This window comes from Ambystoma mexicanum, chromosome 6q (genome assembly GCF_040938575.1).
Source record: "Ambystoma mexicanum isolate Mex_15411 chromosome 6q, UKY_AmexF1_1, whole genome shotgun sequence".
Classification (NCBI taxonomy): domain Eukaryota; kingdom Metazoa; phylum Chordata; class Amphibia; order Caudata; family Ambystomatidae; genus Ambystoma; species Ambystoma mexicanum.
In genome coordinates this window covers 268,939,699-268,962,712 of record NC_090937.1, presented here as the reverse complement: position 1 = coordinate 268,962,712, position 23,014 = coordinate 268,939,699, and the positions used below count along the sequence as shown (strand labels likewise).

Genomic DNA, 23,014 nt, shown 5'->3' with positions numbered 1-23,014 from the left:
AGTTTTTAATGCCATTCCATAAACCACACGTGCCTGTCACAAAATCAATATGTTAGCAATAGGAAGAATAAATACAGTGCCAAGAAGGAAAAGGGTTTACCTTGGGTTGGCGGCTTTGGGGTTTATATATTTATAATGGATGTTTTCTAAACATATGACAATGGGGGATTTCCCTGGTTCTATCATTGAATTTACATATAATAAGTCACACTGCGAAATTTACTCATCTCTGTGGGTATTCCCTGCTGCCATACCAAAGGGTAACATGTCCGTGATTACTGAAAACCTTTTGGCCCGCAAGTAAACTAAAGGCTGTAACGTAAAGAGAGAGTGCGTGTGCGTGTGTGTGTGTGTGTGTGTGTATGCGCACAAGCGTATACTACCATCAGACTCCATTGATCTGTGGCATGCAGGTTATCAAGATGGCAACATGTTCATCTTCACCAGTGGCTAGTGGGGGAGCTAACAGCCTAAATGACCACTTAAGAAAAACTATTCAGTTTGCTTTGCCAGTCGCAGCAGGGCTCACCCCCCCCCTCCTCCTCTCCACACGTGTTTGTGTTTGGTGGAAGCAAGGGGTGGCATTTCAGTGGAAAGTATGTTGAAAAGCCCAATTCTGGCCCTGGGTGCCTGGTTTTGTTTGTGATGATAAATCTGACAATTTATGACCTTTTAGAAAATATTTGTTAAGATTAGTTAACTTCACCTGCTATATTGCGATAACCATGATATACCGTCATTTGGCAAGAAGGTTATTGTACCGTCATAAAACTAATACCGTGACACCCCTACTCCACATTGACTACAGCGACATGGGAGAATGCTGCAACACATGCAGATATCTCATTGTGGTGGTATGCCCCTTCTCCCGTTCGTTCCAGGCTGGTCCATGCACACATCCTGACGCCAAATCGGCCACCAAATTCTTAGTGAGAGAGGTGTTCCCTCAATGGGGTGTATGCAACCCATTAAGGTCTGACAATGGCACACACTTCTTTAATGACTTGTTCAAGGAGAGAACAGCCCTATTGGGCATTAAGCATAGGATGTGTTCCATTTACCACACTCAGACCACTGGCGTAGTTGAGCGGATCAATGGCCTCCTAAACACAAAGCTGTCAAAACTGTGCATTACCCTTAGGAAGAACTGCGTCCATTGTTTGCATTTGGCCCCGTTGAGCATGTGGACACAACTCTGTAAGGATCACCATCTCTTACCCCATGAAATAGTGACGGGTCGGCGTATTCATACGCTAATGTCTCCCATTAGGAGTACCTCAGATGCTCACAAGGCTGCATTCATTTTGGGGGATGATTTCAAACAGTACTTATCTGTGTTGAAGCGCTCAATAAAATGTATTCTCAACAGATAGCACCTTGATGGGCAGAAGACGACACCCATGCTGCACCAGACTCTTTACGAGCTAGCCACCTATTCAGTTGTCCCCTGGAGTTTTAATTTACATGAGACATTTTGTCTGGAGGTGGAGTGAGCCAAGATATAAGGGGCTGTTTACAGTCATGTATGCCACTCCATTTGTGGCTTAGGTGAAGGAGCTGCTCTATTGGGTGCACCTTTCAGAAGTCTGTTGGGCTCCAAATACTGTCTCTACTGCACCTGATGTGTTACCTACACCCACTGCATAACAACATGTTTTCCTTTTCCTTTGTTTCCAGGGCACTGTGGATTTTGTATTAAAGCTGAATATTCTTTCTCGACACACAAAAGGTGGCCCCCAAGAGCATATGAACATATAGCGTTCCTTTATTCCTCTTCCCTTACCATTCCCCACATCTACCTCACTGAGTAAAGCTTGTTTCAGTGCATCCAAGTTCTTAGAAGTATTTTTTCGTATTTTAAAGTATATTATGATTGTCAACAATACGAAAGCTTTTTCCATGCACTGTCCGTGTACAGCACGATTACCAGGACAAGACCATACACAGTACTATTCCTATTACCAATGGGTGATGTATATAAATGTATGCATATTTTTTCTTTTTTCTTTGTGGATTAACATTTTACATGACCAGTAATAGTTGTATATGGGTAGAGCATGTAAAAGGGGGGTAGGTTATAGAAACAGAAGTATAAATGTTGGAGGGTAGCAAACCTCAGAAATGCATGTTGAGGTATTGACCACAACACCACTATTAACGAGTAACAATATGAAGGTGCATAGAATAAGAAGGGAAGTAGGTACTATGAAATTATATGATGAATACAGAGGTCTTGGTTTAGATGCAATGGCGGATGTGCACCATCCAGAATTTAATAACATATGGTATAACGACATGCGCCAAGTGGGGAAAGAGAGTGCAAATGGGAGCTGCTATGTCTGCTCCCTGATCCCTCATTCATCAGGGGCACCCAAGATGCTAGTACCTCGAGAAACAAGGTCATTAGATGGAGTATGACTGGTGTTGATGGATGAAGATGGCAAAAAGTGTGCCAAGAACAGCAAAGTGTATGCCGCGTCCACTCATAAAAATGGATGGCATATTGTTCCCATCCAACCGATGGGAAGGATGAGTAGTTAGCTGCACGGCTTGCGGCCTGTTTGGGTTCAGTGAAGAAGTGATATGGGAAGTTAACAACAAGTGCCAAGACATCTGGATGGTGCATGTTTCCAAACTAACATAGATCGAAGCAAAAGAAGCTCCAGTGCAGGTGCAGATGCTGGAAGAATACCAGGTGTGCTTTAAGGAATCGGAACTGTTCCTGTAGGAAACAACTTAAAATGTAATAGAACTCTGTACATCTCAGATTTCAAAAAGGGCACTGCAGCACTCATGGACATGCATTGGGTGTGCGTCCAGCAGGCATATCTGCCCCTCCCACCATCATGGCGGTCACATGTTTGTTTGCCACATTGCATCAGCCATCCTTGTAGTTCCAGAGACGCACCTTGCAATAGCACCAAAGGCTAGCACAACAGAATTAGAACAATCCACACCCCAGGCACCACAAGTGAGAAGGAAGAAGCGCTCACCTAGACAACAAAAGAGGAAGTCCATCTATCTATCTGAAGACTGTTCCAAATTGCTGAAGGAAATCTCTGACAAATATCGGCTGTACAACAAAGCTGAAGTTTTCTTTGTGTCAATACTGTTACCAGGAGTACAGACTGCAGCAAATGCAAAATGGCTGCATATAGCGAGGTGGGAAGTGGATCTAGTTGGCCAATGATACAGAACAAGGACTGAATGCAATTAAGACTGAGATGAAGGCGATCAGGTTGATGACACTCCAGAATCGTTATATCCTGGATCTCCTGAGAGCCATGTAAGGGATGGGGACTGTAGGAAGATAGGACTATCATGTTGTACCTACATACCTCCTAATGCCACTGAAAATGGGTCCGTGAGGCACATTATAGGGGCCCTGCACAAGCTGAAGACTATATGCAAATTGAGGGTGGAATTTATACAGATGAGTCGTGCAACAGCATGTTCTCATGGGCTCCATCCTAGATGGGAGTACTAGTGAAGATATTGGTCCCTGTCATAGTACTCCTGTTGGTGATACTCTGCACCTGCCAGAAGATCCTTCGATGCTGTGCAAAGACTTCCAAATAGCGTAATGATGATGGTTACAATTGGGGTAAATAGCACACCTCGTGGTACAAAAAATGGGCCGATGCCGGCCGATCCGACTTTTACGGCTACCAACGTTGCACGCTCGGGAGTCACCAAGCAACGTTAAACATTACGGTTACGACTGATACAGATGACGTTTCTGTTCATGTCTCACGGGGAGATACCGACTAGGATGCAGTCGTTACATGTTCATATACCGGATAGTGACAGACCTTTGTGATTAAGGTGGGCTAGAAGTTGCCCTGACACATATACAGAGTCCACGCGATTGGACTCCTCTACTTAATTGTCGGCACTTTTTGTTCTCCAGTGATGGTGTACCACCGGGGTTGGTACACACCAGTGGCATTATCCGACAAAGTTACAGAAGATCGATTGTGAGCCCCGCTGGTGTAGTATACTCGTTCTCTTTTTCCATCTACATTCCACTCAACCTTGATGGACCATAGTGCCCTTGAAGAATTTCTCTGAACCAAGATTTGTACAGAAAGAAACATGTCAGGTTGGGGAGTGTACTGTTATTTGTAAACCGTTTTAATTGATATCAGCTTGAGTCAGATTAGACTATATAAACAAGAGATGGGCTTAGCTGTGTTAAATTCACGGTTCATATTAATAATGGACTAGAAATTGTATAGTTGTGATTTAGTTTGATTGTTCTTATTGGTGAAATATTTGTTGCATTTGAGTGATTTGATGAATTGTTTGAGTATGAATGTAGTATAGTTGAAGTGTGGTGTGTTGTGGTTTTAGATGGGAATGATGTATTTGTTGGACTGATTAACGAATTTATTGATACTCACATTGATGTATGTTTTTATAACTATGAGATCAGTTTTTTACAAAGATTTGTTCTATGTTAATAAAAAATATTGAATTGTGATCGAGTGTCTACTGGGTTGAATTCAATCTGTTTCATCTCAGGATTTGGTTTTTTGAAAGACACGTTTTTTCATAGATTTTTCTTGCATTGCGAAGCTATGATGATTATGTAGACAGGTGTATTGCACTGGTACTCACCACATAAACACAACAGTACTCTGACCTTCAATGTTAATCTTTTCTATGCTCTATCCAGGCCAGGTCACAGTATCCAAATATTCCTGGTATCCCCTGTTACTCTTGTGTTTTGACAAACAGATGACCCCACCAAACAAGAGTTTGTGAGGATTGAGTGATCTGTGACCACACCCCCACCAGATCCCGAGAACTTTACTGAACATTGGGTAGAGTTATCCGGGGATGGAGGAGGTATTTATCTAACGTGTACTCCTGAACAATATGCCCAGGCTGGGAAATGTTTGCGAGATGTATGTAGAGTTTGGGTATCAAAGGAAGGATTTTGGAGGTATGAGGAAGCAGAGAGAATGGTAGCAGAGTTAGTTAATGTAGGATTAACTAAAGGGGGGAAGGTTTGGTTGCATATCCAGCTCTTTCTCCTTCCCAAGCACTTCAGACTGAGAGGTATATGGTCAACATGTCCCTAACGAATAACATGAGGTACGAGGTGTACACAAGGGAAAATATAATAGATGTAGGGCTCGTGGGCAGTAGGTACTCCCAGTGGGAAAAATGCTGAACTGCCTCCATTTTGGGTAGCTAGGTCCAGCATGGCGAGGACCCAGTGCTAGAAGAAAATAGTTAGCAGTGCACCTTCTCATCCTCGTTCTCCTCTTAGCCGGTGGGATAGAAGGTGATTTTGCCAATTAAAACACAACCCTCCATTGTCCACACTGCAGGCCCTTGTCAGTTGAAAGGAATGTGAACAGCGAAGCCCATGTAAGGTTGTGCCTGCCTCTGATACACGATCCCATGGGAGGCAGGGCAGAGGTCTGGAGCTGGCAAAATATGGCTGTCAGATTTAAGGCACCCTTGCCCCCAACCCCTCAGCCATCCTTGTAAACTACCAGATGCCTGCGACCCAAAATCCTAAATCCCTCAAAGACTGATTGATTAGTGTGCCTGCAGTAGACAGCCTGGGGAGGGAACAGATACCAAGGGGGGAGCACAAGCAGAATGCCTTGTAATTTGTACCTCAAGGTGCGCGGGGTGAGAATCAAATTCAGGCCAACCAAGGGGAGGCAGTGTTGGGGAACCTGGGTGTCTGGGATCAAACCAAGCTTCTCATATTTCTGAGAACTGTCTTGACCTCGAGAGTATCCACAGAGCTCATGTCTAATTTCCAGTTGCACATCATGTGAACAAAATGTGGAGAGAAGAGTTTTTTTTATCCAATTAACCAATTGTGTTGCTAGGGAGTAAAAGTAACCAGGCCAAGGACCATGCAGACGAAGAGCGAAGAGCGACACAAAACCCAGCAGCTAATCATCTAAAGGTCGATCAGGGATCAAACTTATGTAAACAGGGATGTACCAATAAGACTGTTAGAATAATACTGTATATTGTCTGCGTCATGAATGACGGTGCTGCCCCTTCAAATGTTCTGTTTTGCTTTGAAGTAACCAGTGTGCGCTCCATGGCAGTCGGGAGTAAATGGCCCTGCTAGCAATAAAACTTTGTTATCCTTGCAAGAGGTCTACCGGGCCTTTTTACATTGAGAGTGTTGATCTCTCGTCTGGTTGTTGGTGGCTTGCCTACAATGTGTAATGTGTGCTTGCATGCACGTGGTGGTCAGTGTACATGTATGAATGTGTAGTACAAGTGAATGAATTATATTTGTGTATTTCTATGTATGCTTGCATGCAAGGAGTTGTCTAAATGCTCTGAGTCTGAGTGTGAATGAGAATGCGTATTTTGTATGAATGGACGGGGAAATTAGAGTGTACGTTGTATTTATGCAAGTGAATTTCAGCATGCGTGCTGAGTGTGTGTGTGTGTGTGTGTGTGTGTGTGTGTGTGTGTGTGCTTATGTGTCTGCATGTGTGAATGGGGAGCGAGCCTCTAATTGTAGAGGGTAGGGGGGAGGCTAGTGGCATCATGGATTTTTTTTCTGGACATCACCTTTGCACTTGCCACCTGCTGGCCGTTACTTTTACTTATTGTTATTATGTAATTCCCATGTACTGCACTGTCCCTTCCCCGGCCCCTCCACACTTTCACCCTTCCCCAATCCCGTGCACTTGTGCGATCTGAATGACACCTGGCCTAGTATGATCGTTGTCTGTCCCCCTTTGTTCCCCCCCCTTGCCTCATCGCGCCTTGAAACACTTGTTTATAGTCACGTTATAAACGTCATATCATATCATCATTTATCGAGTGTAGAGCAAACATGATAAGTATTCTTACATGGCTTCACTGGCCCACATTGATGTCCACCAGTCTAGGCAGATATACTTACTGTGGCATGTTGTTTTTTTACTGTGCATCAGGGGTTAATCAAACATGATAGGTTTTATTAGATGGCCAGACTGGCCTGTGCTAGTCTCTATATACTACCTTACTGGGCCATGGTGGTTTTTACTGGGCATCAAGGGTAAAGAAAATATAAGGCTTATTATGTTGCTATACTGGCCGACATTGATACAAGCAGTCTGGATATACTTTTACTGTGACATGTTTTTTTTTTTTACCAGACATCCAGGATGAAACAAACATATGTGGTATGTGACTTGATTGGCCTACTTTGGTGCAGCAAGTCTGGAAAACGTTCCTACTGTGTGTGGAATGGCATTTTTTTAATGGCAAAACCAACAGGAATATGGTCTAATATGGTAATACTTGCATAGATTTGTGCAGCCTGTATGAACATTTATAAGCACTGCCAGCATGACATTTTTTTTTTTAGTCTGGGGCTGTTGAGTGACTCGTACCTAATGGATTTTCTTATGTGCTACCTTAGACAGCCGTTTTCAGCAGGTGTGGCTTTTTCCCCAAACTTTCACAAAAGGTGTGGTCTCAGGGGTTGAGCCCACCAAAAACCTTTTACCTAGTTCTGGCTCCCTCGGTACGCTTGGTCACTCCTGCATAATCGAGTATTTGAACACCTCTAATAAAAGAAAAATCACCAGCCACCATTCTTGGCAGGGTTTCCATGTGGCAGTGTACTAGTCAATTTCGCTAGGGCTGTTGGTGGTATTTAGGACGGGCTTTCCTCCTCTTCTGTACACCCTTAAAATTGACCGTTCTTTTTATGCTCGTGGTTTTACCATTAACAACTTTTTCAACTGTTCTCGTCTGGCTCAGAGAATTAATTCGAGAGAACATGTAAATGACACATCGGGAAAATATGCGTAGACAAACTCCTGGGCCTCCTGCTGACCCCGGGCATATGAGTGTCACCTGCTTTATGACAGGCTGCACAGTTGTTTAGAAGATAAACTGTGAAACGCTAGTTTAATTTACCGTTACCTACCCCAGTGTGGTCAAAACGTGACCGCAGAACGCACGTAAATTAGGGCAAGAGGAGAGATTGAAGTACTTTCACCTTTCACCTCAGGTAAGGCACCCCTGCAGAGTAAAATCGGCCTTCCTTTTTACTGTGTACGGCAGCGTTCTTGTTTCCCAGACTGGCCCAAGGTATGTTTATAGTTGTTAAATAGTTACTGGAGATCAGAAACTATTTTCTTTTTAAATTGAATCGCAGTAGTTAACATCTTAATGGTTAACATAAGTATTTAGTGTACAAGATGATCTAAATGTACGATGTAAATGTTTTTTATGTAGATGTGAATGGTGAGTTTCTTTTGTTTTAACGTGAAAGGTTTAATATAAACTAAACACGTACATACAAAAAAAGAAACAAAAAATTGTAAAAATAAACAAACCATAGATTTCAATTAACTGGAGGAAGGATTGAGCAAACCTATTTTATTTTTTCTTATCTACAGGAAGAAGAATGACTGCCTGCAACTATGCAGCACTTATTATCGCAGCGTGGATAAATGCATTCTTCTGGGCACTGATGCCCATAGTGGGTTGGTCCAGTTATGCCCCCGATCCAACCGGAGCTACTTGCACTATAAACTGGAGGAAAAACGACGCGTAAGAATCTCGCTTTTATAAACATGCTTTCGTCTGGGTAGAGTTTTTCCTGCATAGGGAACACCTTTAATGCTCTTCTTGAGCCTGTTCACATCAGAGCCAACAGCAATGACTAAACTACATACTACAGAGGATTTCTGAATCTTGGACCTATTATTCTTTGCAGTCTTGTATGGGCATAGAATGTAGTGCTTTGTGTGCATTGAGGTTTTAGAATCCTGGCCGCAGTTCTTTAGGCATCAATACCTCATACTGCTGGACCAGCTTGGGCCTGGCACTGTTTTGTGGGGTGTTTAGATGGGTTGAGATTATTTCGGACACCGAGAGATGTTCTACATGCACTTGAAACATTTTCTCCAGTCCCCCACGATTGGAAGTGATGGTTGAGCGATCAACACCATCAACACCAGGCTCTTAGGAGGAGAGTGAAGGGGACACAGATGCAGGTTAACGGGTGTTCCCTTTAATAATATAATCTCCCCACACAAGTATTACTTAATGTATCTCTTTAAGAAGTAGGTAAAAGCTGTATGCACAGAAGAAGGTAAGTAGTACATAAAGTGTATATATTCCCTAATGTGTTCTGGTGGAAGCCTCTTCAGTTCTCCTGCCCATTAGGGATGTGTTCATGGGTGACTGGTGGGCTTGTGTGTTTCTTTGACCGAGTGCTCCAGGGTGATTGATGCTGGATCACTCCCCACCCAACCCCCAATGTAGGGCTATCTCAGCATACAGGGGTCCAGATCAGTAACTGCTGAACCCATATGCATGCATACGTATACATTACCGATCCCATACCCTCACCCAGAATGATATGTCTCACACATTGTTTGTCAAGTGTTGGCAATAAAAGGCCGTAGGTTTTATTGTACAGATATGGTTATGCAGATAACAATAATCACATATCGTGATGGTAACATACTTTTGGGCACCGGGTCTTGGGGTTACCCCCTCTGGCCCGTGCCCGCCTTCTCATGTTCCACGTCTTGTTGTGGGCACCGTACAGTGCCCTGTACTTCTTTTCCTTTGTTTTTCTCCCTTATTTGTAGCGTGGGAGGGATTTGTGGTAAAGAAGCAAAGGTTTTGGAAGGCACTGTGTAAACAGTGCACCTCCTGTGTGTTTGGGTCCCCGTTCAGGGTCCACAAACGGTTTGTGTTTTCTCAGAGCATGTTGCTCTGTATTTATAAGACCCAGGGGAGCCCTGGATCTTTGTTATGCATAGTAGTGGGGGCTGTTATGTTTCAGCCCCTGGCCGGATAGCTGACTATCTGGCCCCCCCGTGGGTGGGGAGGGAGGCAGGTCTTTGAACCTGGTCCCTGCCTGCCTGTTCGTTTCCTTAGGTGCTTAGCACCTTGCTGCATGAAGGAAGGGGGAGGTGATTGCTCACAATTCACCCTTCCTCAGTATTGTGTTGCCCAGACTGCGTGTCTCTTTGACTTGGGGGAGGAGAGGAGCAGTGAGGGGGAGAGGTTTGGCTGCCCCTCTCCGGGCCTGCTGATGGTAACAGCAGTTACCCTGTCTCGCTTTGTGCGGCACTGCAGCATTGCCCATAACTGGTGAACCCATATGCATGCATACTTATACATTACCGATCCCATACCCTCACCCAGAATGATATGTCTCACACATTGTTTGTCAAGTGTTGGCAATAAAAGGCTGTAGGGTTTATTGTACAGATATGGTTATCCAGATAACAATAATCACATATCATGATAATAACATACTTTTGGGCACCGGGTCTTGGGGTTACCCCCTCTGGCCCGTGCCGCCACACGTGGGCAGGTTGACGGCTGACCGCGTTCCCCCAAAAGTATTTCTTATTTACAACCCCTGGAGGCTAGAGTTGCTGTAATTTTTCGCAAGAAATGCTCCATGCCCTTGATAGATAGATGGGTGCCGTCTTTGTGAAAAAGGTCTGGGTCACCCAATGTAATGGCTGGGTGCTTTATAAAGCCCAGTCCTCTTGCTATGCAACATTTCTCTAACCCCCTGTTGATTATTCGTCTAGAAATGTCTACAGATTTGTAGCAGTTGGCCCCTTGCCATTTCTTTCTGGGTAGGATGGCCGGGAAGTATATTTCCGTTCCTTTACACTTGTGTGAGATACCTGCAAGGGAGGAGCACATGTCCTCAAGTAACTTTCTCCTCCCAAAGGATACAAGATCATTGCCACCCAAGTGTATGATCAGAAATTCTGGCGGGTCTCTGTATGCGACCAGTTCTGCTAATGTTTCGTTGATTTCTGCCCATCGTAGGCCTCTGTAACCTCACCATGATGAAATGGTGTTCCTGAAAGGTGGCCTGAAGATAAAAGAGTGGCCGACAATCCATGCTGATTGACGCGTAGTCCTCCCTTCGCCTGGTGTTTCTGTATAAAGGGGGGGGGGGAGAAAGAAAGGGTGAGGGTGGCTGGCTAGATTAATTGCGGTCTGGTGTACCTTTTGTAACAATCTGATTTCCAGCCCCCTAAGTTTTTCAGTTGCTGGGGGGCTAAGCCTCCCTGCCATGCTGAGGTGGTGGCACCTATTCTGAAGGAATGGGTGGCAAAACCCCTGGGGACCCACCCGGCATTGTTGCTTTCATCAGCACCCCTTTAAATTGGTAGCGGCTTAGTGCCGAGGCATCCTTATGGATCAAGAACCTCCCCCCAACCTTGGGTCTTTGTGCATAGTAGAGGTTGGTAATACATACCGGGCAATTTACTGCCTCATCGATACAACAAATGTTGATGGTTCTTTTAGCCCCAGTTTTTGATTGTTCGATTTCTATGCTGATGTTCTCCTGTCTGACCCTGACTTCCATGACGCCCAGCCCATTGCTGGCCTTGGTGCTGGAAGCAATGAGTTCACCCACACGGAAAGCCCCGAAGTATGCCACGAAAAAGGCTGTTCTGAACAGTAAGATCTCATACGGATGCCAGGATATGGCTTCCAGCTGGTTTGCAATTTGAACCAGTTTGCGGAAATCAAGGGGGCGGCGGGTGTCTACCTGGGGGCCCTCTATTCTGCCCCAACCTTTTAATGCATAAGTGATGAGGGGACTTTGGGTGGGGTCTGAATCACCCCGTATTTTTGAGAAATATGAGACTGCAACTAGGTGTCTTTTAGCCCAGTCTCTTTTAAAGCCTTGTTCATGCACCCATTTTAAGAATATTTCTATGTCTTTAATCGTTATTAACTCTACGTGCTTTATGCCTGTGACTTTAAAAACTGTTTGCAAGCACTTACTGTACTGAGCTGCGGTGGTGCTTGCCAGTGCTTTCCCTGCCATGTCCGTGAGGAAGCCGAGGGAGTTGTTAGCACCCGTCTTTGAAGTGCCTGGTTCTTGTTGGACATCCCGGCCTTGGCTCTCTGGCGCTGGCGTTGATGCCGTTATATTATTGGCAGCCGTTTTTTAGGTGCCTGGTTCTTGTTGGGCATCCGGCCTGTGCTCTCTGGGGCTGGCGTTGATGCCGTTATTTCTGATTTCCCATTATTTCCCAGCATTGCGCCGGTATCGGGGTCATCTGTTCCTGGGCGTGCGGCGCTAGTTCTCGGAATCTTGGCCACTGAAAGCGAGATAAAGCATCTGCTATGTTATTATATGCACCGGCGATGTGCTTTGCTTTGACTACAATGTTTTCTTGTAGTGTGATTGCTGTGATGGCTCGTAGGACTTTTAGTACTAAAGGGCTCTTGGTAGACCCGTTTATGGAGCCTACTACTGCCATGTTGTCACACGTGACCAAGAGTTCCATGTTAGCTAGCTACCTGCCCCAGATGTATAATGTTAGCCATATGGGAAATATTTCTAGGAGGGTGATGTTTTTTGTCCACCTTGTCTGTTGCCATGAGTTGGGCCAGTGTCCTGCTACCCATTCTGAGTCTAGTATGGCTCCAAACCCCTTGCTTCCGGCTGCATCGGTGAAAAGGACCCTTTTTGTCCATGTGTTCAAAGGCGTTTGCCAAAGTGAGATCCCATTGAAATATTTGATGAAATTCCCCCAAATTTCCAGATCTTGTTTCACCTCTGCGCCTAGTCGGATGTGTAAGTGGGGTTTGGAAAATCATTTGGTTTTAAGTTCCAGGCTTCTGGAAAAGAAACCTCCCTTGCGGGATTATTCTGGCAGCGAAGTTAAGACTGCCTGCTAATGATTGAATTTCTTTAATTGTGCCTTTGTCTTTTATTGTCAGGGCTTGTATTTTCTCCAGGAGTTCTGCAATTTTTGATTTCGGGATCTTGCATAGTCCGTGTGCAGAGTCAATCTCAGTGCGTAGGAAAATTATATTGGTGGTTGGTTTGGTCGTTTTTTCTATTGCTAGAGGTATGCCCCATTGTGCGGCCATTCTTTCTAGTTTCAACAGGGCCTTGTGGCATTCTTCTGAGTTTGCTGGGCCCATAACCATAAAATCATCTAGGTAGTGTACCACTTTGGCCCCTGGTCTCTTTCTGAAAAGCCCATTGGAAAAAGGAGCCAAATTGCTCGAATAGGGCGCAGGATACTGCGCATCCCATGGGGAGGCATCTGTTGACATATAATTTGTTGTTAAAAGTAAACCCTAACCATTGCTGGGAATCTGGATGGACTGGTAACAGTCTGAAGGTGGATTCGATGTCCAGTTTGGCCATCAGGGCGTTCCTACCACATTCTTGTATGAGTCTTACCGCCTCCTCGAATTATGTATAGGATACTGCGGATTCCGTGTGTGGAATGCCGTCGTTCAGTAATTGGCCTTTGGGGTAAAATAGGTGGTGAATTAGCCTCATTTTCCCTGGTTCTTTTTTAGGGACCAGGCCTAGTGGTGATATTAAATAATCCTTGAGAGGCATATGGTCGCAGGGTCCTGCAATCCTGCCTAACAGCAGTTCTTTCTTGATTTTGTTCTCCAATATTTGGGGGTTGTCCCTGGCCGACTTTAGGTTCAATGGGATGTTCTGTGACCCTGTACCCTTAAAGGGGATGCTACAACCTTTGGTGAGGCCCAGCCAGATTGCCTCGCTGGTTTCCCTGTCTGGGTAGTTGATGAGTGCTTCTCTAAAATTGTTTGGGTTGATGGGAGTTCTGCCTGGTGCCATTCTAGGGTTTGGGAAATGGGTGTTGCTAATCTTTTGAATTTTTGGCTGGCAGTCTTGTGCAATTACTTGCTGCGTGGTCGCCGTTGCAGTTTGTGCAACTGTGTTTGTACCAGCATTCTTTACCCCAGGTGCACTGGTTCTTTCCAAAATTCCTGCATGGGATATTGGCTTTTGTAGAGTGGTTTTTGTTCTGCCTGTGTGTATTAGATTTCGCCACCCATGGCTGGTTCTTCCAAAAAAGCTGTTCGCCCCTTTTGTGCTTGTCATTTTCACCGTTTCTGGGACCTTGGGTATTTTTATTATATTTGGAGGAGTTCTGTGGTGCCTCTTCTTCTGCTGGAGGCTCAGTGTTTAAAATATATAAATCATTTTGGACCTCGTCCCATTTTATGGCTAGTGTTACGCTCACCTGGTTCCCACGGGGGCGTCGACCGGAACTGGGGCGCTGTTATTTCCACCAGCGTGACGTGTAGCGCCGAGATGACTGACTGGACTGGCCCGCTCAGCCTAGTTTGTCTGGCTCGCAAGAATATTCTTCTGCAAAGGAGAAGAGGAATTAACCACCCGTGGAATTGAGCGTCAACCGACCTTCGCCACTCCCGTTGTCTTCCCACTGATCACGGTTGATGTCCCCTCCTTAGTCTCACCTGATGGTTTGGAAGGATGAGCTCTCCATCCTGCGTCGACCGCAGGGGCGCGTTGATGACCAGTTACTTCACTGGCGTAGAGGACTTGGTGAGTTCCAGTATTGACTCTAAAGTCCAATTGTTCATAAGAGTTCAAATGTCTGCTCTTCACTCTGTCCGATTCCTTGCAGGTTGCCGATTAATCCACTCGAAGATTTCCAAATGGCACTCGGTAAGATTCAGGTAAGTCTATTGTGTTTTTTGGCGATGAAGCAGAGTTGACTGCGCCGACCCGAAATGAGGCAAGTATCTCCCGTGGTAAATCAGGTAAGTACTTGTGGGTAGCTTGTATGGCCTTAGAGAGTCCCCTTGCTCACCTTGCTGTCTTTGTCTCCTTAGGTGTCGGAGGGCGGCCGCGAGATGGAGAGAGCGTGATGGAATGCTGAAGTACCGCCAAGCAGGTGAGTTCAGCGCGGCGCCGTAGGAATGCAAAGCGATGCTTCAAAGACTTCTGTCTTTCAGTTCCGTGGCGAATTGGATCAGGATTCAGGTAAGGATTAAAGTTAAAACTCCTGTTCTAACCTTTATCCTTTTTGTCTTCTTGTTTCAGGAGTCCCAGGACTGAAGCGGGCGTGGCTGAAGACTGGAGCTGCTGAAAACACAGTGAGCGTTACGCTGCAGCAAGCAGAATAACGCGAAGCACGTGTGGCTGTCCGGGCGTGGTTTAAATAGCCTTGGAAGAAGATCCAGGTAAGTATTCTTCCACAGCCCCACCCAAGTAACAAAATAGTCCCTTCAGTAAAATAGTCCCTCCTAAGCCTCATTTGGCTTGAGTCTTCATGCAGCATGGTCTGCCTCAGGTGAGTATGCAGCATGGTCTGCTTCAGGCAAGTTATCAATTATGAGCCTGGCGCCCATGGCGCCAGGACTGACTTTATCTTTATGAGCCTGGCGCCACAGGCGCCAGGACTGTACCCAAACAGCCCCTAACTGGGGCTTTTGGGCATGCTCCAAGTGGCATGATGCCTGCTTCCGGGGCTGCTGGGCCTGGTCTGGTCTTCCCGGGGCAGGCATCATGACAGCACTCCCCCTCAAGGCCCCTCCTAAAGTCGTTCTCCCCCTTGGCCGTGGTTTGTCTGGAATTCCCGATGGAACCTCTTCACTAAACGAGGTGCATGCACGTGGTCACTAGGTTCCCAAGACCTTTCCTGTGGACCATAACCTTTCCAGTCAATTAGGTAAAAGAGTTTTGATCTCACTCTTTGAGTCCAAAATATTCTTGACTTCGTACTCGGACTCCCCGTCTATGAGGATAGGTTCAGGTGGAGTGGTTAGCCTTGTTCCTGGTTGCACTGGCTTCAAAAGAGACACGTGGAAAACAGGATGGATTCGCATATGAGCAGGTAGGTCCAACTTGACGGCCACTGAGTTAATAATTGCCTTGACAGAAAAAGGTCCCAAATACCTGGGGTTAAAGGTCCGAGTCCCCTTGAGTGGTAAGTGCTTAGTGGCTAACCATACTTGGTCCCCTATTTGGTATTGAGGAGCTTCACTTCTGTGCTGATCCGCATCCTTTTTGTATTTTTCCTTAGCCTTTTGCAAATGGATGGTTGCTTCTTTAAAGGCTTGTGTAAAACAGCGTGGAGATGGGCCACTGCGGGCATCTCTAAATGCTGGGGTGAGTCCAAATCCGAGGTTCGAGGATGGTGCCCATAATTGGTAAAAAAAGGACTTTGTCCAGTTCCTGAGCTACGGAATTATTGTACGCATACTCTGCGATCCACAGAATGTCTTTCCAATTCCCCTCAGACTGATGTAGCATACAACGGAGGTACTGTTCAAGAGTCTGGTTGGTCCTCTCCGTTTGACCGTCGGTCTGAGGGTGGTGACTGCTCGAAAGCCTAACATCAATTTGTGCCAGTTGGCAGCATTTCCACCAAAAATGTGAAATGAATTGACTGCCCCGATCTGAAATTAACACTGAAGGAAAGCCATGCAGGCGGACAACATTTTCAGGGAATTCCTTGGCCAGGATTGAAGCTGAAGGTATCCCTTTTAAAGGAATGAAGTGGGCCATTTTAGAAAAAAGATCTACAATAACTAGAATGGTATTGTAACCTTGGTACGGGGGTAAATCAGTGATGAAGTCTAATGACAAGGTATGCCAAGGGGTAGGTGGTATGTCTAATGGTTGCAATAATCCACCAGCATTTTTCTTTTGCCCTTTATTTTGTGCCAAATGCCACAAGACATGACAAATGACTTGACATCCTTTCGCCAGGTAGGCCACCAAAATTGCTTCCTAATTTTAGCTTCGGTTTTTGCAATACCCGGATGCCCTTCTATTAAGGTGTCATGGTAATGGGAAATGACAATTTCCTGCAGTTCCTTTTGCGGTAAAAATAGCCGGCCTTGGTAATAAGGTAAATCATCGATGACAGAGTACTCTGGACCTTTCTTTGCCCAGTGCTGTAGGGCAACGGAATCAAAGAGTTGGTGGATCTTGTTTTGAATGTTCTCCAGTGTCTGTATGGAAGTCAGGCCAAGGATTCTCTGTTCCGGAATTTTGGGTACGGGTTCTAAAGTTATTTCTGCTTCTCCCATTCCAATCCGGGATAAGGCGTCTGCTTTACCATTCTTACAACCTGGTCGATAGGTTATTACAAAATCAAACTCGGCGAGGAACAATGCCCAACGGAGTTGGCGCGAAGATTGGGCTTTGGCTGTCTTTAGGTATTGTAAATTCCGGTGATCGGTGATGACCGTGATGGTATGTCTGGCACCCAGTAGATAGTGCCGCCAAGCCTTGAAGGCGGACTTGATGGCCAGCAGCTCCTTGTCGGTTATGGCATAGTTTAATTCGGGGGCTGAAAATTTTCTTGACCAAAACGCCACTGGGTGAAGCTGGTTAGTTTCTTCTCTCGCCAATCAATACAGGGATTATGTTTTTCCAACAAAGGTATCCCCAGTATCAGCTGAAACTGTGGGGCTTTGATTAAGTCAAACATCATAGCCTCTTGATGCCCATCTTGACTCAGCAATGTCATCTCTGCAGTGGAATGAGTTACGGGTCCAGAGGCAATTTCCGTTCCATCTACAGTGGTGACAACATCGGCCGTGGTCTTGCGGGTGAGAGATAGATTCATCCTGGTAGCCAATTCCCAGTCCAAGTAATTTCCTATGGCTCCACTGTCTCCGTACGCCTTTACCGCGTGCATGCGTGATGGCTGCTCTGGATCTATAAGGACCATGGGTATGGTGAAATGCGAGGTCAGAGTGTCCTTCTTTAAGCTCGGCAAGCGGACCTCTACGCTTGCCGGGCGTGGTCGTTTCCCGAGTCAGATTTCACATGGTTTTCGTCTGCTGCTCCTATAACTTTCTTGGGTGGTTTTACAGGGCAGTTCCGAAGAAAATGACCAGCAGTTCCGCAATATAAACATAATTACAGTTGCTGTCTTCTATCTCTCTCCTTTTGGGTTATGGGTCCTTTAACCCCCCCGATTTGCATTGGTTCTGAGACATCTACTCCCTTGGAGCTTATGTGGGTTTTAACCAACACCCTGTTCTCAAACTTGGTTCGGTCAGCCTTCCTGGTTTGAAGTCTGTGATCGAGCTGGACCACTAGATCTATATATTCAGCACAGTCTTGAGACGGGATCACGATTTGGGCCAAAACATCTTTGAGTTCTCCTCGAAGTCCTCGATGGAATAATGTGATTCGCTTGGCTTCAGGCCATTCGGTTTCCACTACTAATCTATTGAAAGTTGCAATGTAAGATAAAAAATCCTGGTTACCTTGACGTAGGGATAAATGTTCGTTGTCCAAAGCCTGTCCTCGGGAGTGTCGGGCGAATAGTCTTTCCATGCTTGTTCGAAAACCCTGGAAATCTCGAAGAATCGGGTCATCCTGGTTAACTAGTGGAATGGACCAATCTGCCGCACTGCCGCTGAGATATGACAGTACAAAGGCTACCTTGGCCTGATCATTTGGGAAAGCTCCAGGTCTACATAAAAAGTGCAAGCGGCATGGATTCATGAATGTTGCAAACTCTTTTGGGTCTCCGGCAAAGCGTTCAGGCGGAGCCAAAGGAACGGCTCCAGGTAAATTTATCTGCACCGGGTTACTCGATGGTGCAGGAGCTGGACTTGCCCCAAGTCCTGGTAGAGGTGTTTGTCCAGCCTGGCTCTGTAATAGTTGTCTGGCCAACTCATCAGTTTGTTCTTTTGAGACTATCAGTTCCCTCCTGAGGGCATTGGTTTCTTGGCGGGCGAAATGCACTTCGGCCCTTAACTCCCCTAATAATTGGGCCAACTGATCAGTTTCCGAGGTCCCCATGACGCCCAGGTGGGTATTTGTGGGTAGGCTTCGCGTTCTGTTACGCTCACCTGGTTCCCACGGGGGCGTCGACCGGAACTGGGGCGCTGTTATTTCCACCAGCGTGACGTGTAGCGCCGAGATGACTGACTGGATTGGCCCGCTCAGCCTAGTTTGTCTGGCTCGCAAGAATATTCTTCTGCAAAGGAGAAGAGGAATTAACCACCCGTGGAATTGAGTGTCAACCCACCTTCCCCACTCCCGTTGTCTTCCCACTGATCACTCTTGATGTCCCCTCCTTAGTCTCACCTGATGGTTTGGAAGGATGAGCTCTCCATCCTGCGTCGACCGCAGGGGCGCGTTGATGACCTGTTACTTCACTGGCGTAGAGGACTTGGTGAGTTCCAGTATTGACTCTAAAGTCCAATTGTTCATAAGAGTTAAAATGTCTGCTCTTCACTCTGTCCGATTCCTTGCAGGTTGCCGATTAATCCACTCGAAGATTTCCAAATGGCACTCGGTAAGATTCAGGTAAGTCTATTGTGTTTTTCCCCTTAGGGGCCGGGGTACGGCGATGAAGCAGAGTTGACTGCGCCGACCCGAAATGAGGAGAGTACCTCCCGTGGTAAATCGGGTAAGTCCTTGGGGGTAGCTTGTATGGCCTTAGAGAGTCCCCTTGCTCACCTTGCTGTCTTTGTCTCCTTAGGTGTCGGAGGGCGGCCGCGAGATGGAGAGAGCGTGATGGAATGCTGAAGTACCGCCAAGCAGGTGAGTTCAGCGCGGCGCCGTAGGAATGCGAAGCAATGCTTCAAAGACTTCTGTCTTTCAGTTCCGTGGCGAATTGGATCAGGATTCAGGTAAGGATTAAAGTTAAAACTCCTGTTCTAACCTTTATCCTTTTTGTCTTCTTGTTTCAGGAGTCCCAGGACTGAAGCGGGCGTGGGTGAAGACTGGAGCTGCTGAAAACACGGGGAGCGTTACGCTGCAACAAGCAGAATAACGCGAAGCACGTGTGGCTGTCCGGGCGTGGTTTAAATAGCCTTGGAAGAAGATCCAGGTAAGTATTCTTCCAAAGCCCCACCCAAGTAACAAAATAGTCCCTCCTAAGCCTCATTTTGCTTGAGTCTTCATGCAGCATGGTCTGCCTCAGGTGAGTATGCAGCATGGTCTGCTTCAGGTAAGTTATCAATTATGAGCCTGGCGCCCATGGCGCCAGGACTGACTTTATCTTTATGAGCCTGGCGCCATAGGCGCCAGGACTGTACCCAAACAGCCCCTAACTGGGGCTTTTGGGCATGCTCCAAGTGGCATGATGCCTGCTTCTGGGGCTGCTAGGCCTGGTCTGGTCTTCCGGGGGCAGGCATCATGACAGCTAGGCTCTCTGACATGCTTCTCCTAAATCTGATATCATAAGCTAGCCATGTCTTCCCTTTCTGAGCGACTTTCACTTCCCTTATTTTATCCATGTAAACCCATAGTTTTCTGCAATCATTGGGGAATTTCTCCTCATATATTGTTGCCAGGATGGCGAAAGCATGCAGCGAGTTGTCCCAATTTTGTTCTACTTGGGCATTTCTGGCTATGGCTTTCTCTTCTATCTTTTTGGGATCCCTGAAGGCATCCTTACCTTTCCGTTGGGCTTCTATCAGTGAAAATATTTCTATGAATTGTTTGGCCCATATGGCTTCTTTGATTGTGATATCAATGTTCCATGATAGGCATCTTTTATATCTATTCAATATTTCAGTCTGAAAGAATTTTAATTCTAATTGGTCATTGCAGATCTTGGCTATGTCTGGATTGCAATTGATTTGTCCAGTTTGCCCCACTGGTTCTGTACTGGGGGTTGCCCATGCTTTCAAAGCACCTGTTGGTTCTGCCGTGGCCGCTGCTGGAGCAGTTGTGTTCACTGCAGCTGGCGTTGTTGGCGCTTGTGTCACTGGAGTGGCCGGGGCTGTTATTTGTGTTGTTGGTGCAGGGGGGGGTTACCAATATGATAGGTTCATGGGTTCTATTGTGGTTTGTGGGCCCCGGATCCCCTAGTTGTGGAACTTGCTGCTCCTTCATTTCCCGCAATATCTGTTGCATTTCTGACATATTATTACACAATTTCGCACGTTTTTCGTTACCTATTCTAGGGCCATCTGTCAGTTTCTGTCTCTTTGATGGAGGTATGACGTCATCTTGACTGGGCAGTGAGGGGGTCCCATCCCTTGGTAGGCCGTACATATTTTCCCTTACCCATGCCCAACCGTAGTGTTCTGCTGCCATGCTTTCCTTTCCGCCTGTTTTGATTAAAAAGGTAAATATTGAAAAAAGGCTGTTTTTTGGCCCTGTAGGGTTTCGCACCCATGTCAGCAGCCTCTGTACAGATGTCAAAATATGTTAATTGCAATGGCTGTCATGCGCTTGTTGGAGTATAGTTTTCCATTTAACTAATGCAATGCGTTAACAAAGGCTGAGTTTTTCCCAGCCGGGATCCGAACCTGGATCAGGGGTTCTGCATGGATGTCAAAGCGCAAGCTCTACTCGCTGTGCTATGTCACAATTTGGATTTGGTGATGGGGTTACCCGTGCTGGGTAACTGCTTATGTTGTCCACAACGGATTATTCGGTTTTACATCTCTTAACAAATGTCAAGCTTGTGTTTTTGGGAACACACCGAAATAATTTGTGCGTGCCCGCTTTTGGCCTGGGTTTTTTATAATCACCCTATCGTTGTATGCCAGAAGCAATTAATATAACACATGACCAAGTCTATATTCTTGAAACAAGCAGGAAGCCTGTTTCAGGATTTTGTTTTAACCAAATAATAATGCCCCCCAGCCCGGTTTTTCTTTTTGGCCCCTGTGTGATCAAATTCGCTGCTTTTACAGTAAAATAAAACGCTGCGTGCGGTCGCAAATCCGCCAGGGAAAGCGGCTGACTCGCGGATGTTTACTTAAATTGCCCGCGATTGGAAACAGTGTTCCTATTGCGTGCTCAGCGCCCGGCAAGTCGGCTTACCTTGGAGATTGACACGTTTTCTTGCGGAGGCCGCCTCTGCCGGGCTTCGCTGCAGGTTCCTTCGTTCGCGCTGGTAAGTGGAAACTCCCGGCTCTGCTTCTGTGTTTGTTTCAAAAACGCTGCTCGTCTCCTGGCCGTAGAAAGTTCATGAGCAGCACAATGCTCAAAGGAATAAAGACGCTGCGGATACAGCGAACTTAAAGTTTGCTAAAGAAGCAAAGGTTTTGGAAGGCACTGAGTAAACAGTACACCTCCTTTGTGTTTGGGTCCCCGTTCAGGGTCCACAAACTGTTTGTGTTTTCTCTGAGCATGTTGCTCTGCATTTATAAGACCCTGGGGAGCCCTGGGTCTTTGTTATGCATAGTAGTGGGGGCTGTTATGTTTCAGCCCCCGGCCGGATAGCCGACTATCTGGCCACCTGGGGGGCAGGTCTTTGAACCTGGTCCCTGCCTGCCTGTTGGTTTCCTTAGGTGCTTAGCACCTTGCTGCATGAAGGAAGGGTGAGGCGATTGCTCACACTTCACCCTTCCTCAGCATTGTGTTGCCCAGACTGCGTCTCTTTGACTTGGGGGGAGGAGAGGAGCAGTGAGGGGGAGAGGTTTGGCTGCCCCTATCCGGGCTTGCTGATGGTCACAGCAGTTACCCTGCCTCGCTTTGTGCGGCACTGCAGCATTGCCCAGAACCAATCCTGCCTCTCAATATCGTTCTTAACTGGGAGCAACGACTGACCTTCCCCGAATCCACTGTTCCAATTGTAACTACTACTCGGATGTCCAGCGACTAGAGTCTTATCAGGATGGAAAAGGAACAGGAACAGGCACAGAAAATATTCTGGTCACAGCAGTTTTCAGTGTGACGTCATGAGAAATCACACGCAGAGTTCTTGAAAGCATCACCGTCCACTGCATAGTTGCAGTAACTAGGATAGTTGTGTATTTCATCCTAACCGGACAGTAAAGAAAGGTGCACGTGTCGTTTGTTTAAAATCGAAAAATAAAGATCGATGTAGGAAGACTGCTCTATGACCGCACAGAACGGTATTTCTAAATCAAACTATCATGCCCCTGCCACACACGGGTGCATGCAGGGGCTGACAAGCACAGCCAGGAGAGGAAGGGCACATGGAGTGAGGTAAGTATGTTTAATGTGTTGTGTGTGTGCATTTGGGGAGTAAGTGTGTGTTGGGCTGGGAAGGGGGTGGTAGTTGAGGAAATGGAGGGCTCGGGGGGTTAGACCCCTGATTTAAAGGAAAGCCAGCGGGGGAGGGCGGGAACGGGATCGCCTTCCGAGAGTGGGGGTAAGGGTGGAGGCAGTATGTGATCTTTTTGGCATTTTAAAGGCCACATGAAAACGGCCAAAGAAAATCTGTTTTTTTTGTGTTCTGCTTTTAAAATACAGAAATATCACATAGAACCAATTTTATGGCCTGGGACACTTCTCATCCATTTCTATACCGTCTGGCAAACAGCA

General features: G+C 46.3%; 1 protein-coding gene across 1 annotated transcript in view; it reads left to right on the top strand.

Annotated features, from left to right (window-relative positions):
- Window positions 1–23,014, top strand: part of RRH (retinal pigment epithelium-derived rhodopsin homolog) — a 409,764-nt gene that overhangs the window by 325,723 nt on the left and 61,027 nt on the right. The window contains exon 4 of the mRNA XM_069630737.1: window positions 8,388–8,541. Coding sequence (XP_069486838.1) covers window positions 8,388–8,541 — 154 coding nt within the window. The remainder of the gene's footprint in view (window positions 1–8,387; window positions 8,542–23,014) is intronic.